Raw genomic sequence first — 23043 nt, 5'->3', positions numbered from 1 at the left:
CAGTCTAATTTGTGTTTATTTGCCATTTTACAGCCTCAGAGCATAATTTCAAAAAGTCACGTGGCAGACTTGAGTTTTTGTTCCATCTGTAAAAGAATAAATAAATGCAATGAATGGTTAGATTATAAGGGATTTCTTTGAAAAAAAAAAAAAAATCTTAAGTTTGAATCTTTAGTTTAAATCTGATTATTGTGGATCCATCAGTCCCTGGGGGGGGAAAAAACTCCTCAACTTAATTTTACATTCACGGCAAACAGGCACAGATAAAGGAGTGGAGACCTTCATAATGGTCTCAAGCAATTCACACATATTTATTTCTGCATTTTAGAAGCTTCAAGCCAGGGAGTGAAATCCGGACAGGTTGTTATAGCTACGCAATCCACAGGGGTTCCGATGTCTATTTAAAACCCCTCAGACCCTCCCTCTCTCCTTTAAACAACATTATATATCACACACACTGCATGCTAATGCGACCAATTCTCAATGAGCACTAAAACACATCTTAAAATTAGCTCATTCTGGTGTCTGAGTTCAAGCTGGCTGACGAGGCAACAGCGGGAACATATCATCAGAATTCCCCCTTTGGCAATAGCTGCTGATTGGGTCTTAAAAAAGCAAGCGGCTTTTAACTTTTAATATTTGGCTCCCGAGTTCTGCCACGAGTAGTCGCGAAAGATAGACGACAGACTCACCCTCCGTTTTTCTTTTATTTATTTATTTTTTATTTATTTTTATTTTTTTATTTTTGGAGGACAGAAATAAAAATCCATCAGCGCAGATTCTTTTTTTTTTTCTGTGCGCGTGTGAGCGCGCATGTAGGCTTTCTGCTGGAGAAGTTTTGCGAAACTTTAAGGATGATATACCTTGGATGTTTCCTGCTGCTCTGTGGGCTTACGCATGTCATGGCAAGTTATCCCATCTGGTGGTAAGTTTTATTTTCTTTACATGCCGAACAAACGGCGGCATATTTTTGGAAATGTTGAGAAGTGTCTGATGATCCGCTTCTGGGGTGCTCAGTGGTCTTATTTGGTGTCTGACAGCATTCAGGTGCGCGGATGGTGGAGCTGCTTTTGAGACGTTTGACATGAGTGTTCACAATCCGAGGTGCAAAGGAGGGTTTGATAAGCAGGCGAGTCTAATTCAGTGACAGAGGAAAAAACACGTGCGTAAATGATGCTTTTCATTTTGAAACTAAAGCTGAGAATCGATCCGTTTTGGGAGAAACCAAAACTCAGCGACGAAAAAACACATTTTTCTCTCACTTTTATGTTTGTTCTTAACGCTGTGGTTCCCGACATTAGCTATTTGACTCAGAGCAATTTTCATATTCAGAGTGCAGCAGGTGCAAGTTTGTGTGCTTGCTAGTGCGTGTGTGTGAGAGTGTGTGTGTGTGTGCGCGCGCGCGTCCACTTCAGTCTGCGTGTGTGCGTGCGCGCACGCTAGTGTGTGTGTATGAGGGGGTCAGAGTTGCACAGAAATATGAAATCTTGCCCAGGATTTAGCTTTAATGCTTTGTGCAGTCTGTGTAACTGTGAAACAGACTGTTCTTTGGTCATTTCTATTATTTGTGGTAACGCTGTGAGAGTAATCAGTGCAACCTGTGGAGTAGAATCATTCTTCTTATCAAACTTGGGACGCTTCTTTCGCTTTTAACTAAATGTAACTGAAGGCTTAATAACCAAATTCACCACAGTTTGATGTGTGGCAGCAGCATTTGCTGTAATGGATATCATGAGAACGGATGTCTCCGTCCATCACTGATTTGTCCTCAAAAATCAAAAACTTGACAATCACACTGAGGACTGTGGCATTTATGGCTTTCTTTCATTTTCTTCCTCTCATTAATCACACAGAGCGTGAACTAGTGAGGCTGTGAACTAATGGTGCAGCAGCCTAATTATTCCTCATATTTAACAAACTGTCTGAGGTTTGTTAGCGTGATTTTTCCAACTTTGAATCTTTTAGATAGATGCGCTGTCTCATCCTGTGGGGATGTCCAACCTTCATGCTTGATCCGCCAACTACACACACAATCATAAATGTCATTTTAGCACAAAACAAACAAATGACGTCTGTTTTTATGATAAATCCTTCAGTATTTGGGGTTGCTTAGATATTAGATGTAGTCTAATCTACTTCCCTTAATGGGTCCCCTGGTGGTAATTCTGATGAGAAACTAATTACACGCACAGCTGGAAGGAAATCCTGATATAACAGTGGGCCCTCTAAACCGAGAGGTGGGGAAGAAAAGAGCTGACCCAAATCAACCCACTCCTGGTTCTAAAAAGTTCATGTATGCACTCAAAATAGGTGCTTTACCCACTCAGTTGATGTGCAGTGTATTAACTGAGCAGCTTGTGTGTTATATGATTGCGTCTTGAACTTTTTTTTTTTTTTTTTTTTGCAATGCCAGCGTGTACAGTGCCATGTTTTAGCTCTGCTGATTGACACGCTCGAACACACTGGCAAGGAAAGGTTTTGAATTTCAATCTCCATAAGAGCTTGTTGGGTTGTTTTTTTTTTTTCTTCATTTCTTTTTTGTGGAGCCAGTTATAACACAATGGAAGGCAGGTTTCCATTCTGTCATAACAAAAACGCAACTAACTTCTGTGTTGATGGTTTGATGTTGGAGGGTGGGTCAGGTCTTTGATCGAGTGTAAGTACAGAAGCAAAATAGAGGCAAGTAAAGGTAACGGCAGCGAGTTTGCTGTGTCACTGTTACCAATACGAGCAATCTTTGCCTACAGAAGCAGCACATGGAGTCACCTTGAGTTGAACATTCTTGACGTAATACTGAAGTTTTTTTTTGTTGCAGGACTACAGATGTATTTTTTGGTTTCATGGCAACTCATCCCAAGTCAAATAACGTGGTTCCTTTTGTATTGCACTGGTTACGCCTGCGTTGTGTCTCCGTTTTCAAACAGCGTGTCAGCCATCTAAGAGCTATCGCCTCCCTGCTGAAAAGCAACGTGTGATGTTTTGCTGACAGACTCTGCTGAACTTGGCTTCAAGTGGCCATCGGAGCTGCATCGCTCTCAGCCTCTGTGCCACAGTAGTCTCAGGGGATATGCACTAAGACAGGTTCATGTCTGTCTCTTCTCGACCTGCCATGACATAGCCTGGCTGCACCCGCCACCCCACCACCCCCTTCCCTAGTCCACCCCACCTTAGAAGATAAATACCTGGAGGTGAAAGCTTGCCGCACATTCCTTTTCCCAAACATATTCTCTTGATGTCAAAGTCGGCTCCAAGGCCCCAGGGCCCACAAGTAAAGTGGTAATTCTAAGGTACCCTGCTTGGGCTTGCTGAAATATGCATTAAACCTGCGTGGATACACTTAGACAAGAGGGGGAAAGTCTGCACTGAGACAAAAATTGAATGTGATATATGTTTTGTTTAAGTATTTATTTGTAGCAGTTTTCTTTAAAGTGTTCATTTGATGACATAAACCTTTACAACATAGATGAATCCTCTGTTTCATCCATCAGTTTCTTCGGTGGCAGCCGGTGTGAGGAGGATAAATTATTTCTAAAGAGGAATTGGAGAAAAATGAAAACACAATAGATGCCTAAAATATATGTGTAAGCATTTGTCAAAGCTGGTATCCAACAATACTGTTCTTTATGCAATAGCTCCATCATAAAAAAAAAATCATAAATCATCCCTGGTGGAACATGCCCTATCTCCTCTCTCAGGCCATTTCCTAACACAGGAAGATGTGGCATGGATTAGTCAGCCCCACTGAGACAGACACAAAGACACGCATGAGTGGAGCAACCTGAGCACATTGACTCACCGTGGTTTTGGTTGACATGGTTCAGGAAGATGACCTGGCAGAAATGCATGCAAAAAGACCCACACAGGTGTTGTCCTGATGGGTGCAAAGGCTCATTACAAACTCTGGCCAAGGGGAAACTCCAGTGCTTCTGAGCATGAACAAATTAAATGATAAATCCAGAGTTTTTCAGCTGTTTCCCGCTGTTGAGGTACATTTTGTGCACATTCACTGATGCAAACATCTTCTTTCAGTGGTGGAGTTGATGAAAATACAATGGGAACTTGTACTTAAATGCAGACCTGCCACACTTTCATGGTTTTCTTAGCAAACCAAAAGTCTGCACCAGTTTGGGATGTGGACTCAGGTTTCTGCTGGGAATGATGTGCTTCAGGGTATGGGGACTGACAAGGGCCAAAGAGAGGTCAGCTTGGAATAGGAGTGCCCTTGTTTACTGATGGACATTGCAGACAAACTGCAGACAAACATCTGATTTCCTCTGAAGTCATTTTCAACTTGCCATTGCTTGCTCACTGAATGCCTCATTTATGATTAACCGGAGTGGTCTAGTGTGTTGAAATTAAGCGAGAAATTCTGTTAAAAACCCAGGGTGACACATAACTCTGACATTTGCTGTGGGGGAAATAACAGTGGTTCACTCATCTGATGGCTTACACACACATTGACACCTGACAGACAACATTTAAGCATAATATTGAGAATGAACACCTGTAAATTTCAAAATATAATTGAGGTGTTCAAGGTCAACATGTTTTGCTGCCACCTGAAGTCGTCAGCCAAGGGTCATTCGGCTGAGGAGATCTTTTCTTGTGCTGTGAGGTTTTAAGGAAAGCAGCCTGAGGCCAGCTTTGGTAATCTTGTTGTGATCAAGCGATTAGTCCTTGAACAACAGTGAACAGGTCAATGGATATTGAGCTAACTGAGCGGCAAAAGACTGCACACCTGATCTGACTCTGCCTTTGTGCAAAAGCTACTGTTATCAAGCCCATATCACTCAGGGGAGGATCAGCAGATTACTGCTGCCTGTGTTCACTCTTTAATAGACAGTTGAGGTTAAATGAAGACTTGTCTCGATTGCCAACAAGCTACTCTGTTTGCCAAAAATAATAGGAACTCTGCTATTAAATAAGCAAGTAGTCAAAATATTGATTTTGGTGACATTTCAATATAAACTGTTCAGCTCAGGTCAGCAGGTCATGCAGTTATAGAAAAAAAATGTATTGGTTTATCTAAATTACACTGACACCTGCAGATTTATATATTTCCTTTAATAAAGAACTAAATATGCAAATCAAAGCCATTATCCATCTTTATATTATACAGTATCAGCCAATAAGGCTTTCTGTGAGGTGGCCATGCCTACAGACAGACTGACAAATGGACATGTACAAGCACAGTGCAACAAAATGTTTCTTAAAATTGGCTAAACTGCTACACAATGAAACACTGGATATCTCATTTCTATGATTACCGGTTACTAAAAGTCCTAATTGAGAGGACACAGAAAATAAAGACAGAAAGACAGAGAGAAGCAATAAAGGGAGCGAGACGGAGAGATGTAATCAGTGAACCAAGTTTGCACTTGTTGTATCCCAGAATATCTTCCTCAAAGGAAAAGGGGGGGTTGGGTTCTGTGTCACACTTAATACACTCTCTGAAGTTTCAATGTAGGGTTTGCACTCTTATTACCCTAAGCTGAAGGCCTGTTAAGTGTGCGGACAGTTAATAACAAGGTGTAGTTTTCCAAGTTGTCAGCTTAAGGTCTATGAAGACCTCTAGATGCATTGTGGACTTTCATCTTAGACAGAGACATTGCCTGATTCTGTGGTGACAGGGCTACAATTTCAATACACACAAAGGCCAGGTGTCTGCACAGAAGGTAGTTGAAGGGATAAAGGCTGGATGCCTAATGGTAGCATCTGATAACAGCAAATAAACACAGACAATCAAATACACTCAGACGTAAAATTACACTGCACCTGGAGAGGGAAATTAGTCTCCTGCTTGAGTGGTGTTAAATCAGTAAATAAAGACACACGCAGGCTGATAAGATGCGATCATGAAAATGCGCTGACAATGCTGACTTCCTCTTTTCTTGCAGGTCACTAGCTGTGGGCCAGCAGTACTCATCACTGGGCACTCAGCCTATCCTCTGTGGCAGCATCCCGGGTCTGGTGCCCAAGCAGCTGCGTTTCTGCCGGAACTATGTGGAAATCATGCCCAGTGTGGCTGAGGGGGTGAAGATTGGCATCCAGGAGTGCCAGCACCAGTTCAGAGGCCGACGCTGGAACTGCACCACAGTCAATGACAACCTGGCCATTTTTGGGCCAGTGCTGGATAAAGGTAATGTTACAAGGCAAAATGCATTCATGTGAGCTGTAATAAGAAGCAAGCTTTCTATGATGTCATCGTAGTGCACATGGGACTTGCTTTTGCTGCTCCTCTTTCATGCAAAGAACCTGTCAGTGCACCTCAAGCACAGTCAGCATATATATACATGTATACTACACCTACAAAACTTTCACTTTGCTGATGCTGTCTGACCCTAACGACCCTAAAATTATGTTTCTGGACCTTATACCTTCTACCCTATAGCCTTCCTAAGTTCTTGAAGGTCTTAGTTCTTCAAACCAACAGCAAAAAGAATAGAGCTGACAAAAATTAAAGGGACTTATTGCACATCTATGCTGATTAACTCTTCCATTAACAATTCCATATTCTCTGTGTCTGATATTTGCATTAGAAAAGCTGCTCTCCCTGCGTGCATCATCCATTACGCTCATTCAAATCCTTGTTTAAATAGACTTTAGAATGAACAAGCTCTGAGCAGCCTGTATGCATGAAATAATGTACACAACTAAGACCAGTGAGTTCTGTCTTGTTGGAATTTTCTTTAGGAGGGAATTCCCTGTGAGGGTTCTGCTGTACAATCCTCTGAAGTGCCTTACACAAGATTGTAATTTGAGTTATGGAGTTTTCCAAAATACGTTGTTGTTTTTTTTCCATTAGATCCTGTGATGATGTGTTATGGCTTTCAGGCATATGTCTATTCTGGTGTAATAGTGTGCTCAGAGTGCAGAAATCCCCACTGCATAAGACACAATTTGAAAGCAAAACAAAAAACAAAATTAGCTTCGTATGTTACAGCTAAATTCGAGAGTGATATCAATCTTCTTCACTCTTGACAAGGAAGCCTATTTCACAAAATGTCTTGACTATCGCTTTGACGCCTTCGGTGAGTAGAGCAGATGGTTTATAATATAGTGTTCCAAGGATGCTGTTTTTTGTGCGTTCTTAGCCTCGTGCTAACTCTCAAATGAGTTGCAGGCTTCAAAATTGAGAGTGAGTGGAAAACATAGGGGTTGAGGGTCGGGGACCTAAACCTGTCACCTTGTTCACCTAGAAGATGATGCAAAGAGAAAGGGAGTGGAGGTTAGTAAGGGCAATTGCTTTTAATAAACTCCTGAGCCAGTTGATAGAGGGGGCTTGAGCTCAAGTAGGTGGCTAACGATAGGGGTTCTCAATCCGAGCCCTATTGTGGTGCAAAATGCCACCACATCTCTCCCAGTGCCTCCCCTCCCAGGCCTAAATTGCAGGGGTACTGAGTGGAAAGAGGAGGCAGCCACTGGGCTTTAGTGAATCATTTTGATTGGATTAAGGTCACTGAGGCCCTTAATAATGTGAGAGGTCAAAGTGGCTGGATTAAGTGCCTTTGTCAGAGGCCAAGGAGAGTGACTCAGGGGCTCACAGGCCTTTGATAGGGCTTAGTAGGAGAGGGCTTCCATTTCATTGGATTTGATTGATGCTGGTGTTTGTCTGTGCAACAGGGCCATTGTCCCCACTGGTGTCTGTTTGTCTGCGATTCAGACTGGTGTGTGTCAGTTTCCTCCTGCCTTTTTGGGGGCCAAAGCTGAAAGGAAGGGTGGGCGCCTTTATAGGCTTCAGAGGCTTAGTTCCTATCAGTTAGCCCATCGCCGGCCATGTCCTCCTCACCTTCACCAAGGACATCAGAAGTTTGTTTTACAGAGGCGGATTAAGCTGAGCGCTCGAAGAATGGAAGACATGGACTACAAGACAAGACTGAATGGAAAACATTTTTATGCTTGTTGAAAAATGCTTTCATCTCTTACATGACTTCCTTTCAAATAGATACATACACTGGCATTACCAGACACAAACTGTTGCGCATGCTCATACCCAACCTCACTGTACCAAAACATAAAAGAGTTAAGTTACTTCTGCCTTTAAAATGGACACATGTTCTCCCTTCCTTACACATGGTCTATTCCTCTCTCTATGTTTCTCTCCCTCTCCACACCCCAAATCACGAGCCCTGCCTCTAGGCTACGTCTGCGTCAGCACTCATTAATTTACATTAACTAAAGTGTCAAAACATGCACTGCTGGAATCTGCCTGTGATGAAAGGTAATAGAAAGCTGCGCAGGTGTTCTTGTCCGCAGAGCCGATCCCAGAGCTGTTTCGGCATTCTTGGTATTTACAGAACACCTACGTACCTACGATATGGGTATAATCAGGCTCTGGTTTATGAGTCATATGATAGAATTAGTGAGGGCAGCTTTGCTACAAAGAGTGGACAGTCACAGTTTCACAGGTGTTACCACCCACACGAGTATAGACATGCACCGTCACTATTCTACTTCAAACCATTAAATTCAAATGAGGCTCATAGGAAATTCCTATTACGTAATATAAAGCATGTGGAAGGGACTATAAAGATTCATGCTGTTGTAGCTCTGACTTATCTAACCTTTATTCCCTGTAGGTAGCCCTTCCTTGACCAAACACTGGAGACAAGGAAACCCACCCAGTAAATTAACCTAAATCATTAAGTCCCATCTAAACTAACTGGGAAAAGGTCAGGGGATGTGGGTTACGACCTGTGACCCGAGGATGAGAAAGTGTAACTATTTAGGATGAGCTAAGAGGTCTCTGCTTTTCATGAGACGTATGTCTCTCCATGCTGGGGGAGGGAAGCTGGCGCACCAGTATATCATTAACTCTGGGCAAGAAAGAAAGAAAGGGTGTGGTAAATGGAGTTGATGGGGGGACCTTAGCCCCACTCCCTGCTGGGCACTGCTCAGAGCACAATATCTTCGCAACCATGAGATTAAGCAGGAGAAAAAGTGCTTTTCCCCATTCACACGCCCTTTAGATTGTTTTATTAAACCATTTGAATAGGGATTTCCCCGTCTGCCGACAAGCGGGGTCCAGCCAATGCATAGTTCTCTGTTGCTATGACTTAACTTGGTCCCCACTAATCACTGGCCAGGGCAAATTTCATATAAAATATCTGGGGCCATTGTGGGCCTAACACAGCGTGACAGTGGCAGCACAATAGGGGATTCAACCCCCCAGCAGGTTGTAGGGACCACTTGGCCTGCGAGGGTCTGGCAGAGTTTGGTGGAGGAGCATTGTTGGAGTGAGAGTGTCCTGAAATACCATAAATTGGTCATAAAACAAAGACGAGCTGAGCAACTAATGTGACAGCTGGTGTTTTCAGGTGAAGTAAATGCTATTACAGGTGTATACAGCACCAGGATGTCATATGAAACACTGACATGAGTAATAGTTAATAATAATAATAATTATAATAATAATAATTTTCTTCTAAAGAAAACAGTAGTTGTTGAAGCACACCTAGAAGTCCTAAAAAAATATTTCAAAATCTGAGCATTTTAACTTTTGATAATGATAAAGTTTTCTGCATAATCAGTAAGTGTTGAAGAGCTCCATGGACAGCAGCATTATTGCTTGGGATAGATATTCATATGCTTAAATGCAGTTAATTTTTTATATGTCTTTATCAACACCAGTTCTTGTGTTATGTATATATTGATCATGTAATGTACTGACGTTTGGTGGGGACAGTTCATAGTATGTTTTTAAAGTCTGAGGTCTGTGACCATAGAGACCTACTTCATTTTTTTTCATCTACTCACACACACAGACACAAGGGCATATTTAATTTTGCCCCGATCCTTCTCCTTTGCTCATTTTATCCCAAGATAATCCTCTTTTCGTCTCCAACTTTAACTCCTCCTCCCCTTTATGCTCTGCAGCCTCCATGCCAGTCATCCATAAGGTTACGTTTCCAAAGGAGTTCCCCAGGGTTCCGTTTTAGGTCCACATTTCTTCACGCTTTTCCTTAATCAAGATCAACATTCTGTGACACATTACATTTAGTTCAACTTCTTTGCAGTTGATGCAGTCTTGAATAGCAGAGAAGACTACCAAATGGTTCAAATTAGTTGTGTATGCCGAGGGAACTTTTTATTGAATATGGAAGTTTGTTACAGAGTCCCCTAACACGCCTTAATCCATATCCATAATCCATATTATAAATGCCCTGACATTTTCGATAATGTTGCACTAACACCTTGGACATACACCTAAACTCACCCGTACATCCGAAATGAAATTGAATTCATCACTGTGGATAGTTTCCTGATACTGTGATCTACATCTTAGAGCCTTCAGCTACCTTGGTTGCAAATAAACTAACACAATATCCAAGAGACGTGATCTGTGGTGGATGCAGTAAGTGGGACTTGAAGAAGGAGAGCAGAGGTTCAGAGGATTTGTGAACATTAGTAACCTTGTGCGTATACAATAGTAGTATGCAGTGGGTGGTGGAGGATGCCAGTAGACCTTTTCTCTTGCATCATTGTTTCTAATGCCCTTTAGTCCTCAAACTGGTTGGAACCTGCTGTAAGGGAGGAGCTCTTACTCCCTTTAGATTTATTCTCCTCCCTTCTTTCTTCTCTTTCTTTCCCTCTGTTGTTCTTGTTCTTTTTACAGAAGCATGCGCTGCCTCTTTATCTATCTCATAAACACACACAATCCCAAATTTATTGATCTTTAACCCTCTCTGTCCATTTCTTTTGTCTCTGTGTGCTCATGTCATATTTACAGCTGGTGTTTGCACTTTCTTTATCTTGTTCTCTCTGTCTCTTCTCTTGTGATTGTGCAAGACCATACAAGTACATATATTCAAGGCAACCTCCCTATCAAAATGAATTCTGTTGGAGCAGGGAATGCTGAGGCAAACACTGTCTCCCCTTCTATAACGTTGAACTTTTCTGGGGGGGGATTGCATATCTGGACGCTATGGTCCCATCTCCATGTTGTGTCTGTGTTTGTCCCCACAGTGTGAGGCAGTTTCCAAACCTTTCAAAAGCTTAATTGAGTCTCTTAATTATAGGCCTGTCAGGGCCGTCTCTTCCTCTCATCTCTTTAGAAGATCCTGATCCCTCTGAGTCATCAGGTAACAATGTCAGACAGACGCATAGAGGCATAGCTGGCCTTATTCAGAGACAGGACGATTGATGTGTGGGCTAAATGAATCCACACACTGGTACACCTTGGTAGATACTTAAACACATGTAGCCAACAATGGTAATGGACTCTACAGTATGTATAGTTTGTTTGATGTTGTTGTGTTGGCTTGGGTTGAGAGGTATTTGCTTATGCAATCATACAAGACCGAACACAAGCACAAATTCATCTAAACAGGTGGTGACCTACTTTCTCTAGCAATTATAGCTACAACTATTCTAAAAATTTAATCCCGAAAATAATCATTAGCATCAGAAACTCATTACTCGTGTGACAACCCATGATTATTTAATTGTGCAGAGGTTTTTGTCTGCAGGATGTTGCCTCCGAGTGGTTTTTACCCTGCTGCATGTCTTACGGATATCTGAACTTCTCTTTCCAGCCACTCGAGAGTCAGCATTTGTTCATGCTATTGCCTCGGCGGGAGTGGCATTTGCGGTGACCCGTGCCTGCGCTGAGGGTTCAGCCACCATCTGCGGATGTGACACACGCCACAAGGGCCCCCCTGGTGAGGGATGGAAGTGGGGTGGCTGCAGCGAGGATGTTGAGTTTGGGAGCATGGTGTCCCGGGAGTTTGCTGATGCGAGGGAGAATCGCCCTGATGCGCGCTCAGCCATGAACCGTCATAACAATGAAGCAGGAAGAATGGTGGGTTTTCTGAAAGCTCTTTTTGCTGATTCAGTTGTAACAGCCTTTTAATCAGTTGATTGATTAACACCTTGATTTTTTTTTTTATTTTTTTATCCATAGTCCCTCAATGACAACATGTTCCTGAAGTGTAAGTGCCATGGGCTCTCAGGCAGCTGCGAGGTCAAGACGTGCTGGTGGTCTCAGCCTGACTTCCGAGTTATTGGTGACTACATGAAGGATAAGTATGACAGCGCGTCAGAGATGGTGGTGGAGAAACACAAGGAGTCCCGCGGATGGGTGGAGACCCTGAGGCCCAAGTACAACTACTTCAAACCCCCAACAGAGCGAGACCTGGTTTATTATGAAAGCTCACCCAACTTCTGTGACCCCAATCCCGAGACCGGCTCCTTTGGCACCCGTGATCGCGTCTGCAACCTGACGTCTCACGGCATAGACGGGTGTGACCTCCTCTGCTGCGGCAGAGGTCACAACACCAGGACTGAGAAGAGAAAAGAAAAGTGCCACTGCATTTTCCACTGGTGCTGCTACGTCAGCTGTCAGGAGTGCATGAGAGTCTACGACGTGCACACCTGCAAATAAGGACGCGTGGTTCTCGTCTTTTCTCACCAAAATTTAAAGACTTCAGTAGGCAGAAGAACAAGCAGCAACTTATCTACAAGGCATGAGAGACTGTAAGGCTGTCTGACCTGTCCATGGAGTCCAGTGGCGGACATACTGTGACAGCCTTGTGCTTTGTGCTGTGATGCTAAAAAGAGTCTGTCTCTGCCTCAATCAACTGAAACGGTTGAGTAGATGTTGCCGTCACAAAGCACCACCCATATGAACTTTGGTGATGGTGACGAAGACAACAATGTTGATATCTCTAGCTATGACAAAAGAGTTTTCATGTACTGACGTAGGAAAGGAGAACTGTCGGCTAATTGACAAACACCATATTGGTGATTCTTTTTTTGTTTGTTTTTTTTTCCTGTGTTCCATGTAGATATTTTTGTTGAGAATAGTAGAGCACTGCCAATGCTATCAAATCTAAGGGGCAAACAATGAAAATGTCACATTTTCTGCAATGTTTAATCATCAGTTGTTTTTGCCACAGAAAGATTTATGAGCAATTTACCAGACACTCAGCAGCATGCATTCTCAACATTATAAGTGCGTATGTGTATATCTGAAAACTAACATTATCATTGTGTGAATGAGTTTTATAGTGTTAATATGTTACTGATGTTTGGGTAAGAATGCACTTGCACCTGAGTGAATGTAGTAATTATGCTGCAGTGTGTTTACATATTCTCAAATTCTTAAGCTAACAAGTTAATATCTGCTTTAAATGACTAATTTTATCTCGAGTAGACATGAGCCACATCAACTGAACATCAGCAAAACAAGAACATACACAGTCTGCGCGTTTCTTGAAACAGCCGAAAAACGCTGGAAGCTTTTTCTTAAGAGTAACAATGCTTTGAACAACATCGAGAGTTATGACCAAAGACAAGAAAAGAAAACCTCCTGTAAGTCTGCGGCGGTCAGAGAGCTGTCAACGAATCTGAAAGGTCAGCACTTGTGTCCCGTTGAGAAATATGAAGCATGTTCTCCTTGTTTTTATCAGTATTAGCAATGTCTCATGTGACTGGGTGTGGGGGAAACTGTTATTTATAAAAGGGATATTCCCACTATATTTTTGTTTCATTCACACACATATTCTTTTATTTTGATATTCGATGAAATAGAGGTAAATTCTGTACTCCCTGGTAAAATAAAACACAAATGGCAAACAAACCGCATACTAAGCTGTATCCTATAAGCTCTGTAAAATGCAGTATAATTTGCAGTTGTAGTAAAAATGATGACCAAAACCTGTGCATGTGATGACTCTCAGCTGTGGCTTCTTGTTCCCCAAACTAAACAACAAGCAGCATCACTGAAACTATCAATATTTCCCTTATTTTAATGCTGCTAAGATAATATTTGTTTGTGTGCTTGTATGTGTGTGTGTGTGTGTGTGTGTGTGTGTGTGTGTGTGTGTGTGTTTAGGTCCTTACATACAGTGTGTCTTCATCTATTTGTGTTCTATTCTTGCATGTATTGATTCTTTCTGTGAAAGAAAACCGGAATATATAGTTTGGAAAAAATGTGAAGTTTTGACTAATTCTTGCATACAGTAATTCCCATTTTAACCAAATAGACCAAAATAGAGTTTATGTTATTTTAGTTGCTTATGGTTGTGTAGTCATGCTTAACATCAGGGCAGAAATGATTCATGTATGCTCTGCCTTCATTTGAGAAGAAATACAACATAGTATTTATTTATTCGGAAAGTGGAAAAACTACTGAAAGCTGAGACAAGACGTCTAAACAAGTAGCATAAGGTTTATGAAAATGTGTGCATGATCTTTCACTGACACCCTCGCCTATGGAGATGTGTAAAGCAAGCGATGAATTATTGTAATGCTACTTCTCAGGCATGTATAGTCCTCAGATTCTGATCAAAATTGCCACCCATGATTATCCTGACTGAAAATATTAATGAGCAGCCATAACCGGATTCACATATTAAGTCATCTTTAATAAACTACACCGCAACTCATTATCAGCACAAGATCTGTCATCATGCATTTCTTACTGTACACTTTGTATGTGATTGATTGCTTGTCTGGACAATTTGCTTCTGTTCTAATTTTTTGTTAAGTCTTTAAATCCAAAGTTTTGTACAAACTAGGTTTTGCGTTTTTATGGATTTCTAAAATTGGATGTTTTTTTATAATTATTTATTTCATGCTATGTACATATTAGTAAGTCAAAGTATATATTTGCAGAAATACATGTTTTTTGAGGCAGTGTTGTGACTCGTAACACTGTAACCTTTTTACCTCATCTCTGTTTTTTCACTGACTGCACACAGGTACCGTTTGTCCTACTGCCTGTAGTAGATTTCTAAAGTTAACTCTGTAACACCAAAATAAAGCAACATAAACAACCAAACTGTTGTTCTGCTATCTATGACTGGGTAAGCACAGCTAAGGATGGATCAAGTGCCCATTGACCTCTGACCTCCGGGGTCAGACCTTTGGTAAGGCTCGTGGACGCAGTTGCCAATATCATACATACAGCATGTGTATACATGCTGTGCTTGTCACACTATTCTATATATGTGCAACGACACATTGTTTGCTATATCTATGCTGAGAGGATCATGTGTCAGGATGCAATTATTAATTATTATTAAAATTGCATTTGTCAAAATCAGCTTTGGAAGGGTATAAAGTAACATTTAGGTTGTGGCCCAAGAGCTCAACACACTGCAACTGCAAAAATACAGGCAATACGCAGAACAGAAGCAAATAACCAACATTTGCAAGTAGCACAGACGACAGTGGAAACTCTTGCCGGGGGACACTAAAAAGTGAAGCACACGTCCGGGACATGCTTGTTGCTGTGGTTTGTGACTCATGAAGTCATTGAAGTCGGCTATTCATGGGTGCTGTTGGAAAACGAGTGTCAACAAACTTTGCACCCCTTTCAGGTACAATCATGCAGGTAAGCATGTTGTTGCCACAGAGGAGACAGACGTGTAGGTAGCATGCTTGATACCTGAGGGCCAATGAATTAGCCACAAGACTGCCTGATCTGCAGAGGCCGCCTCATTATGAAGACATTCTTACTGCCACAGATAATACCGATGCCTGCCCTAATCACAGTCACACACTTTAAATATGTACAAACTGTCAGTCATGAAGACTAACAGATTTAGGCCGTAAGACCCTAACATGGGCTATGGATTTCTCATAGGTCGAAAGAAGAAGAAGAAAAAGCTGGACTAATAATTTGATTCCTTTGAGAGACTGCAGAAACCAGCTGTGCCTTTTGGAGAAACAATAATAACGGCGGGAAAAAATCTCAGTGATGAGAGTTTAGAAATAGATGGAGCTTTGTGGAGGAGAAAGACCTGATCTCAAGATAGATTAGGGGTTGGATGTGAATAGAGCCCACTAGTGCTCCGGCTCAGCCGCTGGACCCCTGATAGTCTTTGAGCCCTGCAACAATGTCACCACCAGAGGCCAGGTCTCACTGCTATCTAACCCCATTATCTCTCAGAAAGATTGATACACACCCCCTCCAGAGTGGAAGCACCACAAAAAGTGATACCCTTCCGTTCTCATTCATGTGGATTCATTAGTCTCGCCCACCCCCACATCAAACTATATTTTAAGCCGTCTTTCACAGTTTATCCTACGACTAAACCTCATTACTCGGGCGTACTTATTTTCCCAGACATACATGAAAATGCTACGGCATTTAAACCCTGCCTCGACATGGGAAATGAAAAAAGGCTTGCTGAAGTGTATGAACTCCTGGGAGCCAGCCAGGTTCAGGTTTGGTTTAGTGACTGGGAGGCTGTCAGCAGCTCATTCCACACCTCGACCTTTGACACTTTTCACACCATCTGAATGGGAGAAAACAAGTACAAAACATGAAACAGATCACAGGATGGACAGAAACTCCGGCCCTGCAGCAAAGGAAAAGGGCCCTTCCCATCAGCCAGACCCACCTAGCAGCTTTGTCACCCAAGTGAGATGAACATTGTTAGCAGATAGTTGCCAGAGGAGGCTACGGCGGCTCCAGTGAGAGAGATGGCATCCTGACTGTGAGAACTTCGACGCCACCAGACTGCAAGAAGCACCACCCAATAACCATATAAATGGGAGACAATGGGCCTAATTGCAATCAGTGTCCTCTTTTTATTTTAGGTCCCGAGTTTCACCCTGACATTCACGAGAGGACTCTGCATGCATTTCAATAAAGCCTTGCTGGTATGGGGCAGACCGGAGCGACATATATACAGTGGAGTGGTGCAAAGGCCCACACTCAAATGACACGATGCAAATACTCCCACAGAAGTCACACTTTGGTTACAGCCAGCTTCTGTTTCTCTCTTCCTGAGGCCTTTTGATGTTAAAAAAATCACCGACAACAAATTTACAAGCCGGGATGATTGTTGGTGCCTAATGCATTTGATGTTTTGTCTGGGTGCAAAAGATTAATGTGAAAAGATAGCTGCTCTAATGCTCAACAGCGCAACATGAAATGCGTCTGCCTGTAGCTTTAAAGAATGTGATTCTCAAAGCTCTTCTTGTTTATACGTAGGTCAAACACACCAAAGGTGATGGGCCGAAGCTGAGCTTCAGAGGGGAGTGTGGTGTGTGTGTGTGGGCATTTCATTATGTAGCTGACTTTGAAGCCGGCCTTTTGATGTCTATGAGTTCTTCTGTCTGAAATTAGATCACTCCCTTGGATTTAGTACGTCTTAAAGACGTTTAACACATCAGACCTTCCAGATTATTAAGAGTAAAAATATAAGGCATGAAGAGCAGTCTTGTATACTCCCTGATTGCAGTCTAATTTGAGACACTGACGCATGTGATCACTGTATTTGACTCCCACTTTGAAATATTACAAACTCACAATGTTAAAATGACATTATTTAGCCTTATTAGTCCTGTTTTTATTCGGCCTGTAAGTGATGATATTTCTCACTTCTGTTCTCTAAATAAATACATCCTGACAGCACTCACACCTTCACCCAACACTTCAGCCACTAAATTCTAACTTAAGACTCACCCACGTGTTGTTTATCACACACCACTAATCACTTTTTTGCCGCTTTTGGATAAACATTAGACACACAAAATAATCTCCAGATAACTCTGACACAAACAAACTGCTCTCTAATGGCCACGCTGTGGCTACGTTCTCTCTTTTACAGCCAGGGAGGGGAACGTGCAAAGTATGTCACCTGTCTTGAATGAGGATGATGGGTTATCTGCAAGATTTCTAAAGAGGACAGCCATCATCAGAAGAGATGTGACACCTGTAAAGCAGCCTCATCCCCTTTTGAAGTGCCTGTTTGTATTGTTCAAGCCAACAAAGGAATTTTGCCACCTCTGTACTTACAAGAGAACATTAGTCAAACTGGGGGAGATAACATGGAGGGAAGGGAGGGGGAGGGGGTAATGGGAGACGTCATGCACTACACCGTTTACAGGTGTGTGTTTGCATGTTCGAATACCACACTGACTGCTCTGACTCTTCAGTTTCAGGGTGAGTTTTTCAGGGGAGCCCTCTGCGGTCAGGTATGCTGCTGTAAGATGTGGTTGTGGTGTGTTGGGGGGGGGGGGGGGGGGTGGTTGACAAGAAGGTCATCATCCAGATCAATGTGGGCTGAGGTTGTAGAGGGGAGGAGGAGGCAGACATGATCACTCATTAGTCACCTTTTCACCTCTCTGTAGCTCAAAGCGGTTCAGCAGGTGGGATGAGCGTGGATGCACTTCTGACATCTCTCTGGTGGGGTCTGAAGGATAAATGTTTCATACTCATAACGCACCTATAATATTCATCAAGAGAGAGAGATTATTGATTCACTTGTGTGCAACCGAATGTTGTTTGTTGTTATTGGAAATGAGACAATTATTATGTGCACCTCATTTTATACAATTATAAACTTACAGATATGTTTCAGTGTCTGCCTGAGTTTTATTAGAGGTTAAGGTGAGTTTTTTCTGTAAAAAACTGTATGACATCTGCTCAAAGTGAGCGGAGCAGCATTCATCACTTCTTAAGCTAAATAAACTATTAATAACTGGCTAGACAATGCATCATCACAAGGCGGAAAACTGGGCTATTTTTCATGAAAAGTTGACTTTTTAGGACAGCGACACTACAAACATATGATGATCTTGTAAAATATGATGCATCGCTGTAGATTAACTACCCCACAATATATAATTAACATTATTACAACCTTAAACATCTACAGCAGTAAAACGCAACATACACATTTAATGCAGCAGTAATTTTAATTCAAAAACATGAAATACAATCGTTAAACACTGACAGGGATCATCTTTCTGCGGAATGATCTCTACTGATACTTTATAGTTGCTGACAATACTGCAGAATGACCATTTTTTTTAATTGTAATAATTGTTTAATTGCAGTAGGCGTCTCTCGAGTAATCAATCAGTTTCTGGATGAGTTTGTAAGATACTTATTCAGTCTGTCATGGGGAGAAGAGAGGAGTAAAATAAAACATGTTACACTTATAGTGAACACTCAACCTGTGTGTAAATGGATTAACACAGAAAACAACAAACACCCTCTGTTTTCCTTTTCTATTCCACCTTCCCATTTGCTTTCCATGCATCTTAACATACAGTAGCTCAACTAGCAAACAACTCATGTAAATTTGGGAGCCTGGAGAGAGCATCTGGATTAACACAAACTATATTGGTAATGCTAGAATAAGATATTACCTTAATCTATGTATTCACAAACTTGTTTTATTGTGTATCCACCTTTTTGGAAATTTCCATCTTCGGTGATTGAAAACATCAGATTAGTGTGGATGGAGGGCCACAATTGGGAGGAAAAAAAAAAGATGGATGTCCAAATTCATCAGCATTACTGTGGACATGTCCTGAGTGAGTGAGATTGGGTATATCAATTACAAGGTGGCTAGCAGGGGAGAGGAGCGGGGTTATCATTAGCAGGGACTGGCGCTAGCCTCTGGTAGTTCCAGTAATTACCTCACAAAGGGTGGTGCTTGCCTTCCCACTGCTTTTCCCACACTGCACTGCAGGCTCAGAATTCCAATCGGCCCCAGACCTGCAATCTCCTCGGTTTTAGACAGCAAATTACTGACATGTCCCATTCTTCACAGCACTGTAATTGCTTTTTAGTGCTGTTTTTATTGAGGCAACCCCCACCCCCCTTGCCCTTCCCTCAATAAAGCCAAGTCAGGGAAGGGGCGAAGGGTTAATATAGATAACATTAGGACCTAATTGGAAGTTCTTGGACCTCCGGAAAGTTCTGCCATTTTTTATAAAATCTCTTAGTTTGTGAGTGAACTGTGCTTCTGTATTAGATCTATTTGTAGTTAATTCGTTCCACATTCGTTATGAAGACACATGCAAACTCTGCATTAATGCTTCTGCGTGTGTCTGCTGCACAGACATGATATCATTAAGGCTCTTCACATCCCATACAAAGAGAGGCACTGAGCATCTTGGCTAGTCCACGACTTAAATCACTTCGTGTTGTCTTTCCCACCCCTGCGCATTACTCTCTCAATCTATTACTTTGTGGAAATCATTAGTCTCCATGTCAATACAAGCTCCGAGCAGAGAAAACATCTCATTATGGGACTTAAGGAGATCCGTAGCATTCTTGGCTCTGTCAAGCCGTTCTTCCTTTCTTCAATATAGTTACTTTCCTTTCACTGAGAGGACAAATTCTCAACGTTCCAATGCTGGACAACCAAACAGTTGCCATTTGAAATGGGGAAAAAGAGAAAGGATGTAAAATGGCTGAGGGATTAGAGGATCTAAACAGGATAAAGGGATCGGAGATTCTTGGTGTGATCTAGTTTAGTTTGAAAGATGGAGGGTCTTAACAAGGATTTGAGACTTTAGAATTCATTGTGCCATTATTTCCATCCTGTGCAGTTTCAACTAAATTGTTTGCCATTTTGTGGCCCTTACAAGCCCACAGTTCGTCACATCTTTACATGCAAGTCTACACACAATATTCAGAATCATTATGTCAGAATGTAATAATTACTTTATTCAGACTTACACTCAGCGTCCACTTCATTAGCTACAGTTGATCAATATCACTACTTCTAGAAAACTCCGAATTTTCCAGAGAGGTAATAATTCTACTTTATGTTTATTATTGAGGTCATAGTGGTTGGTGGTGTTGCACTGAAGTGAATTGTATTGAAAGATGTTTCTAATATTCTGCCCCGCTCGTGTAGGTAGAGGGGGTGGACAAGATATTAGGAACACCTCTCAAGATAATGCAGTATAGTTCAACACTATCGCAAACTATGACCTCAATAATAAACATGTAGTTAAATGAATACGTCTCTGACAGTGTCAATAAAAACTGAACATAACTAATTTTGTAAAGGCAGAACTTAAGGCAGAGCTGTTTTGCTGTATTGGATTACATTATATTGTGCAAGTATAGAAACATTTACAGTTTGTTTCTCACATTTATGTGTCCATATTTGATGTGTAAATGCCCAAAATGCAAACAAACAAAAAAAAAACAGACTGACTTTATCTATTCATCTGGCTGCCTTTTCAAGTAAATCTGTAACAGCTCTATAAAGAGGCTCTTTTCTGCCTAAACCAAACACAAAGATGTCATCAGGAAAGTATCATACAGATGAAAAATACAGAATGCAAAGATTAGTTTAGGATGGTTGAAATGCTGATAAGTGATCTGTATGTCTCCTGTTTTCTGTCTGTGCATCAAACGTGACTACATCCTGGCTTTATTGGAGGAGCAGCCCTTGGGCTACAACCTGCAATTGACTTGGGTAGCTACCTAATTCGCCTGTGCCTTTTTGTGTCCATCTCCCTGTCAGTCAGAGCAGGTTGACACCTCTGACCCTGTCAGGGTGTCAAATTGCTTGTCAGAGGCCTTCAATAAAGTGCAACGACAAGCCCTCTAATGCATCAACACGAGTTCCAGCCAGAAATGAGAGGCTGCCGTCTTTCCAGCCTCAAGGCAGACAGGTGCGCCATCGAGCAACACACACTCCAAACGTATACACACCCAAAGACGCCCTGCCTATCAAAACAATGACCAGGTCATAACACTGCTTACATGTTAAATATGTATATTAACATTTCTCGAGTGAACATAACACCAAGATATTAAAGGGGAATTATCACTTGTCAGAATTCTCATTATGTTTTTTGGCCTGTGGTGCACACACTTGGATGCAATCTTCAAAACGCCTCCGAATTCATTATTCAATCACTTGAGGATTATCTTTCAGTTGTCAGTAGCAATAAAAAACAGTCTACCTGGACCACCTTGGGAGCATGTTAGGCCTGTCACCAGAAGGCCCACAGGGCCACTTACAATCAACTTGTCAATGTCACGGATGCCTGAATGTTGGAGGAATAAGTTGAGACCATGTTACAAATCATTTGGCATCAAAATGACAAGTGTAAAATCCCAAATGCCAAATCTGGACACCTACGTGGTTTTGATGCCACGGGTTTTGGTTGGTGCTGGTTGTCCTCAAGGCCCTGCTTCGACATGCTGTGCATTCCAACCAATTATCTACCCCGAGGTGCAACAGGTTCACACTTTAATCTTTGATGCCTCCTCCAATGGGATATAGCTGGATTTAAAACAGGGAACAGGGGTGGAACAACCCTTAAAAACCTGTATACATAGCAAACATGAATCAACTTCAAACCAACCCACTGAGGGAAACAAAAAAGTCTTTCAAAGAAATGCCTTTATCCTTGCAATTGTTTCATCTTGCAATGGCTCGTCATAGCCCATGTGGATGCTTGAAGCAAGTTTCAAAGGGAGAGAAGCCGACCTAGCCTCAAATACTACACCAGTCAAAATGTCCTTTGGGTTCATGGAAGGTGGTGAAATGCCCTAAATGTAGGTCATTTAAAGGGTGCTGAAAATTTGAAGAAATGGAGCATGGTAACCTCACGTCCAACCAAGTCATCCTTTAGCAGGAAATCCGGTTCCCTGGCATGGACGTCCTGTTCTATGTGTACCCTTACACCTTGCCAGTGTACCCACATCCTGCAAGCCAGCGATTCCCATTCTTAATACAACCCTCCTACCCCCTCACCCCCTCACCCCCAACCCCCACCCCCCATGCTGGAGGCCCCCATGTTTTTCTGAGGAAGTGCGTCCCTGAAGAGCTTGTCTCAACCATCTGTCACGGATGTCCCAGCACATCGCCCATCAACACCATGGCTCCCACATAGCTGTCATGGCAGGAGTGAAAGTGTCACCGATATTTCAATTACACCGTTTCTACGGTAGTACGTTTGCTCACGGTTAAGGACCATTTATGGCATCAAGGCTTAAGAAAATTGTATTGCACAAGGAGATTTTTGGAAAAATCTGATAAATGCAAAACAGGTGTGGCTAATAAACTTCACAATTTTTAATTTTCTTATTGCCCAAACTTATGGCTCGCCATGTATTTCACGCTTCATTGCCATTCAACTAGAGCACCTCATTGCCTTTGTTTCCATAAACTGTGCTGTCAAAATACAAGAGAACCATCTTCATGCATTAATGACTCAATATGGAATCAAACATTTCCGCATGTACCCAGGGCGGAGTGCAAAATGTTATGTAAATCCCCTTAACGACCTTTTCAGGCTGCCGACAATCACCATACAAAGGTGATT

General features: G+C 42.0%; 1 protein-coding gene across 1 annotated transcript; it reads left to right on the top strand.

Moving 5' to 3' along the window:
* The first annotated feature begins 809 nt into the window (after nucleotides 1–809).
* wnt3a (wingless-type MMTV integration site family, member 3A) lies at nucleotides 810–14763 on the top strand. Its single transcript, XM_076745976.1, has 4 exons — nucleotides 810–925; nucleotides 5898–6139; nucleotides 11535–11800; nucleotides 11903–14763. Exons 1-4 carry the CDS (start codon nucleotides 855–857, stop codon nucleotides 12380–12382), a joined length of 1059 nt encoding a protein of 352 aa, XP_076602091.1. The 5' UTR covers nucleotides 810–854; the 3' UTR covers nucleotides 12383–14763.
* The last annotated feature ends 8280 nt before the right edge of the window (nucleotides 14764–23043 follow it).

This window comes from Chaetodon auriga, chromosome 12 (assembly GCF_051107435.1).
Source record: "Chaetodon auriga isolate fChaAug3 chromosome 12, fChaAug3.hap1, whole genome shotgun sequence".
In the NCBI taxonomy this organism is placed as follows: domain Eukaryota; kingdom Metazoa; phylum Chordata; class Actinopteri; order Chaetodontiformes; family Chaetodontidae; genus Chaetodon; species Chaetodon auriga.
The sequence above is the reverse complement of the archived record's forward strand: the minus strand, read 5'-3'. Positions and strand labels throughout refer to the sequence as shown.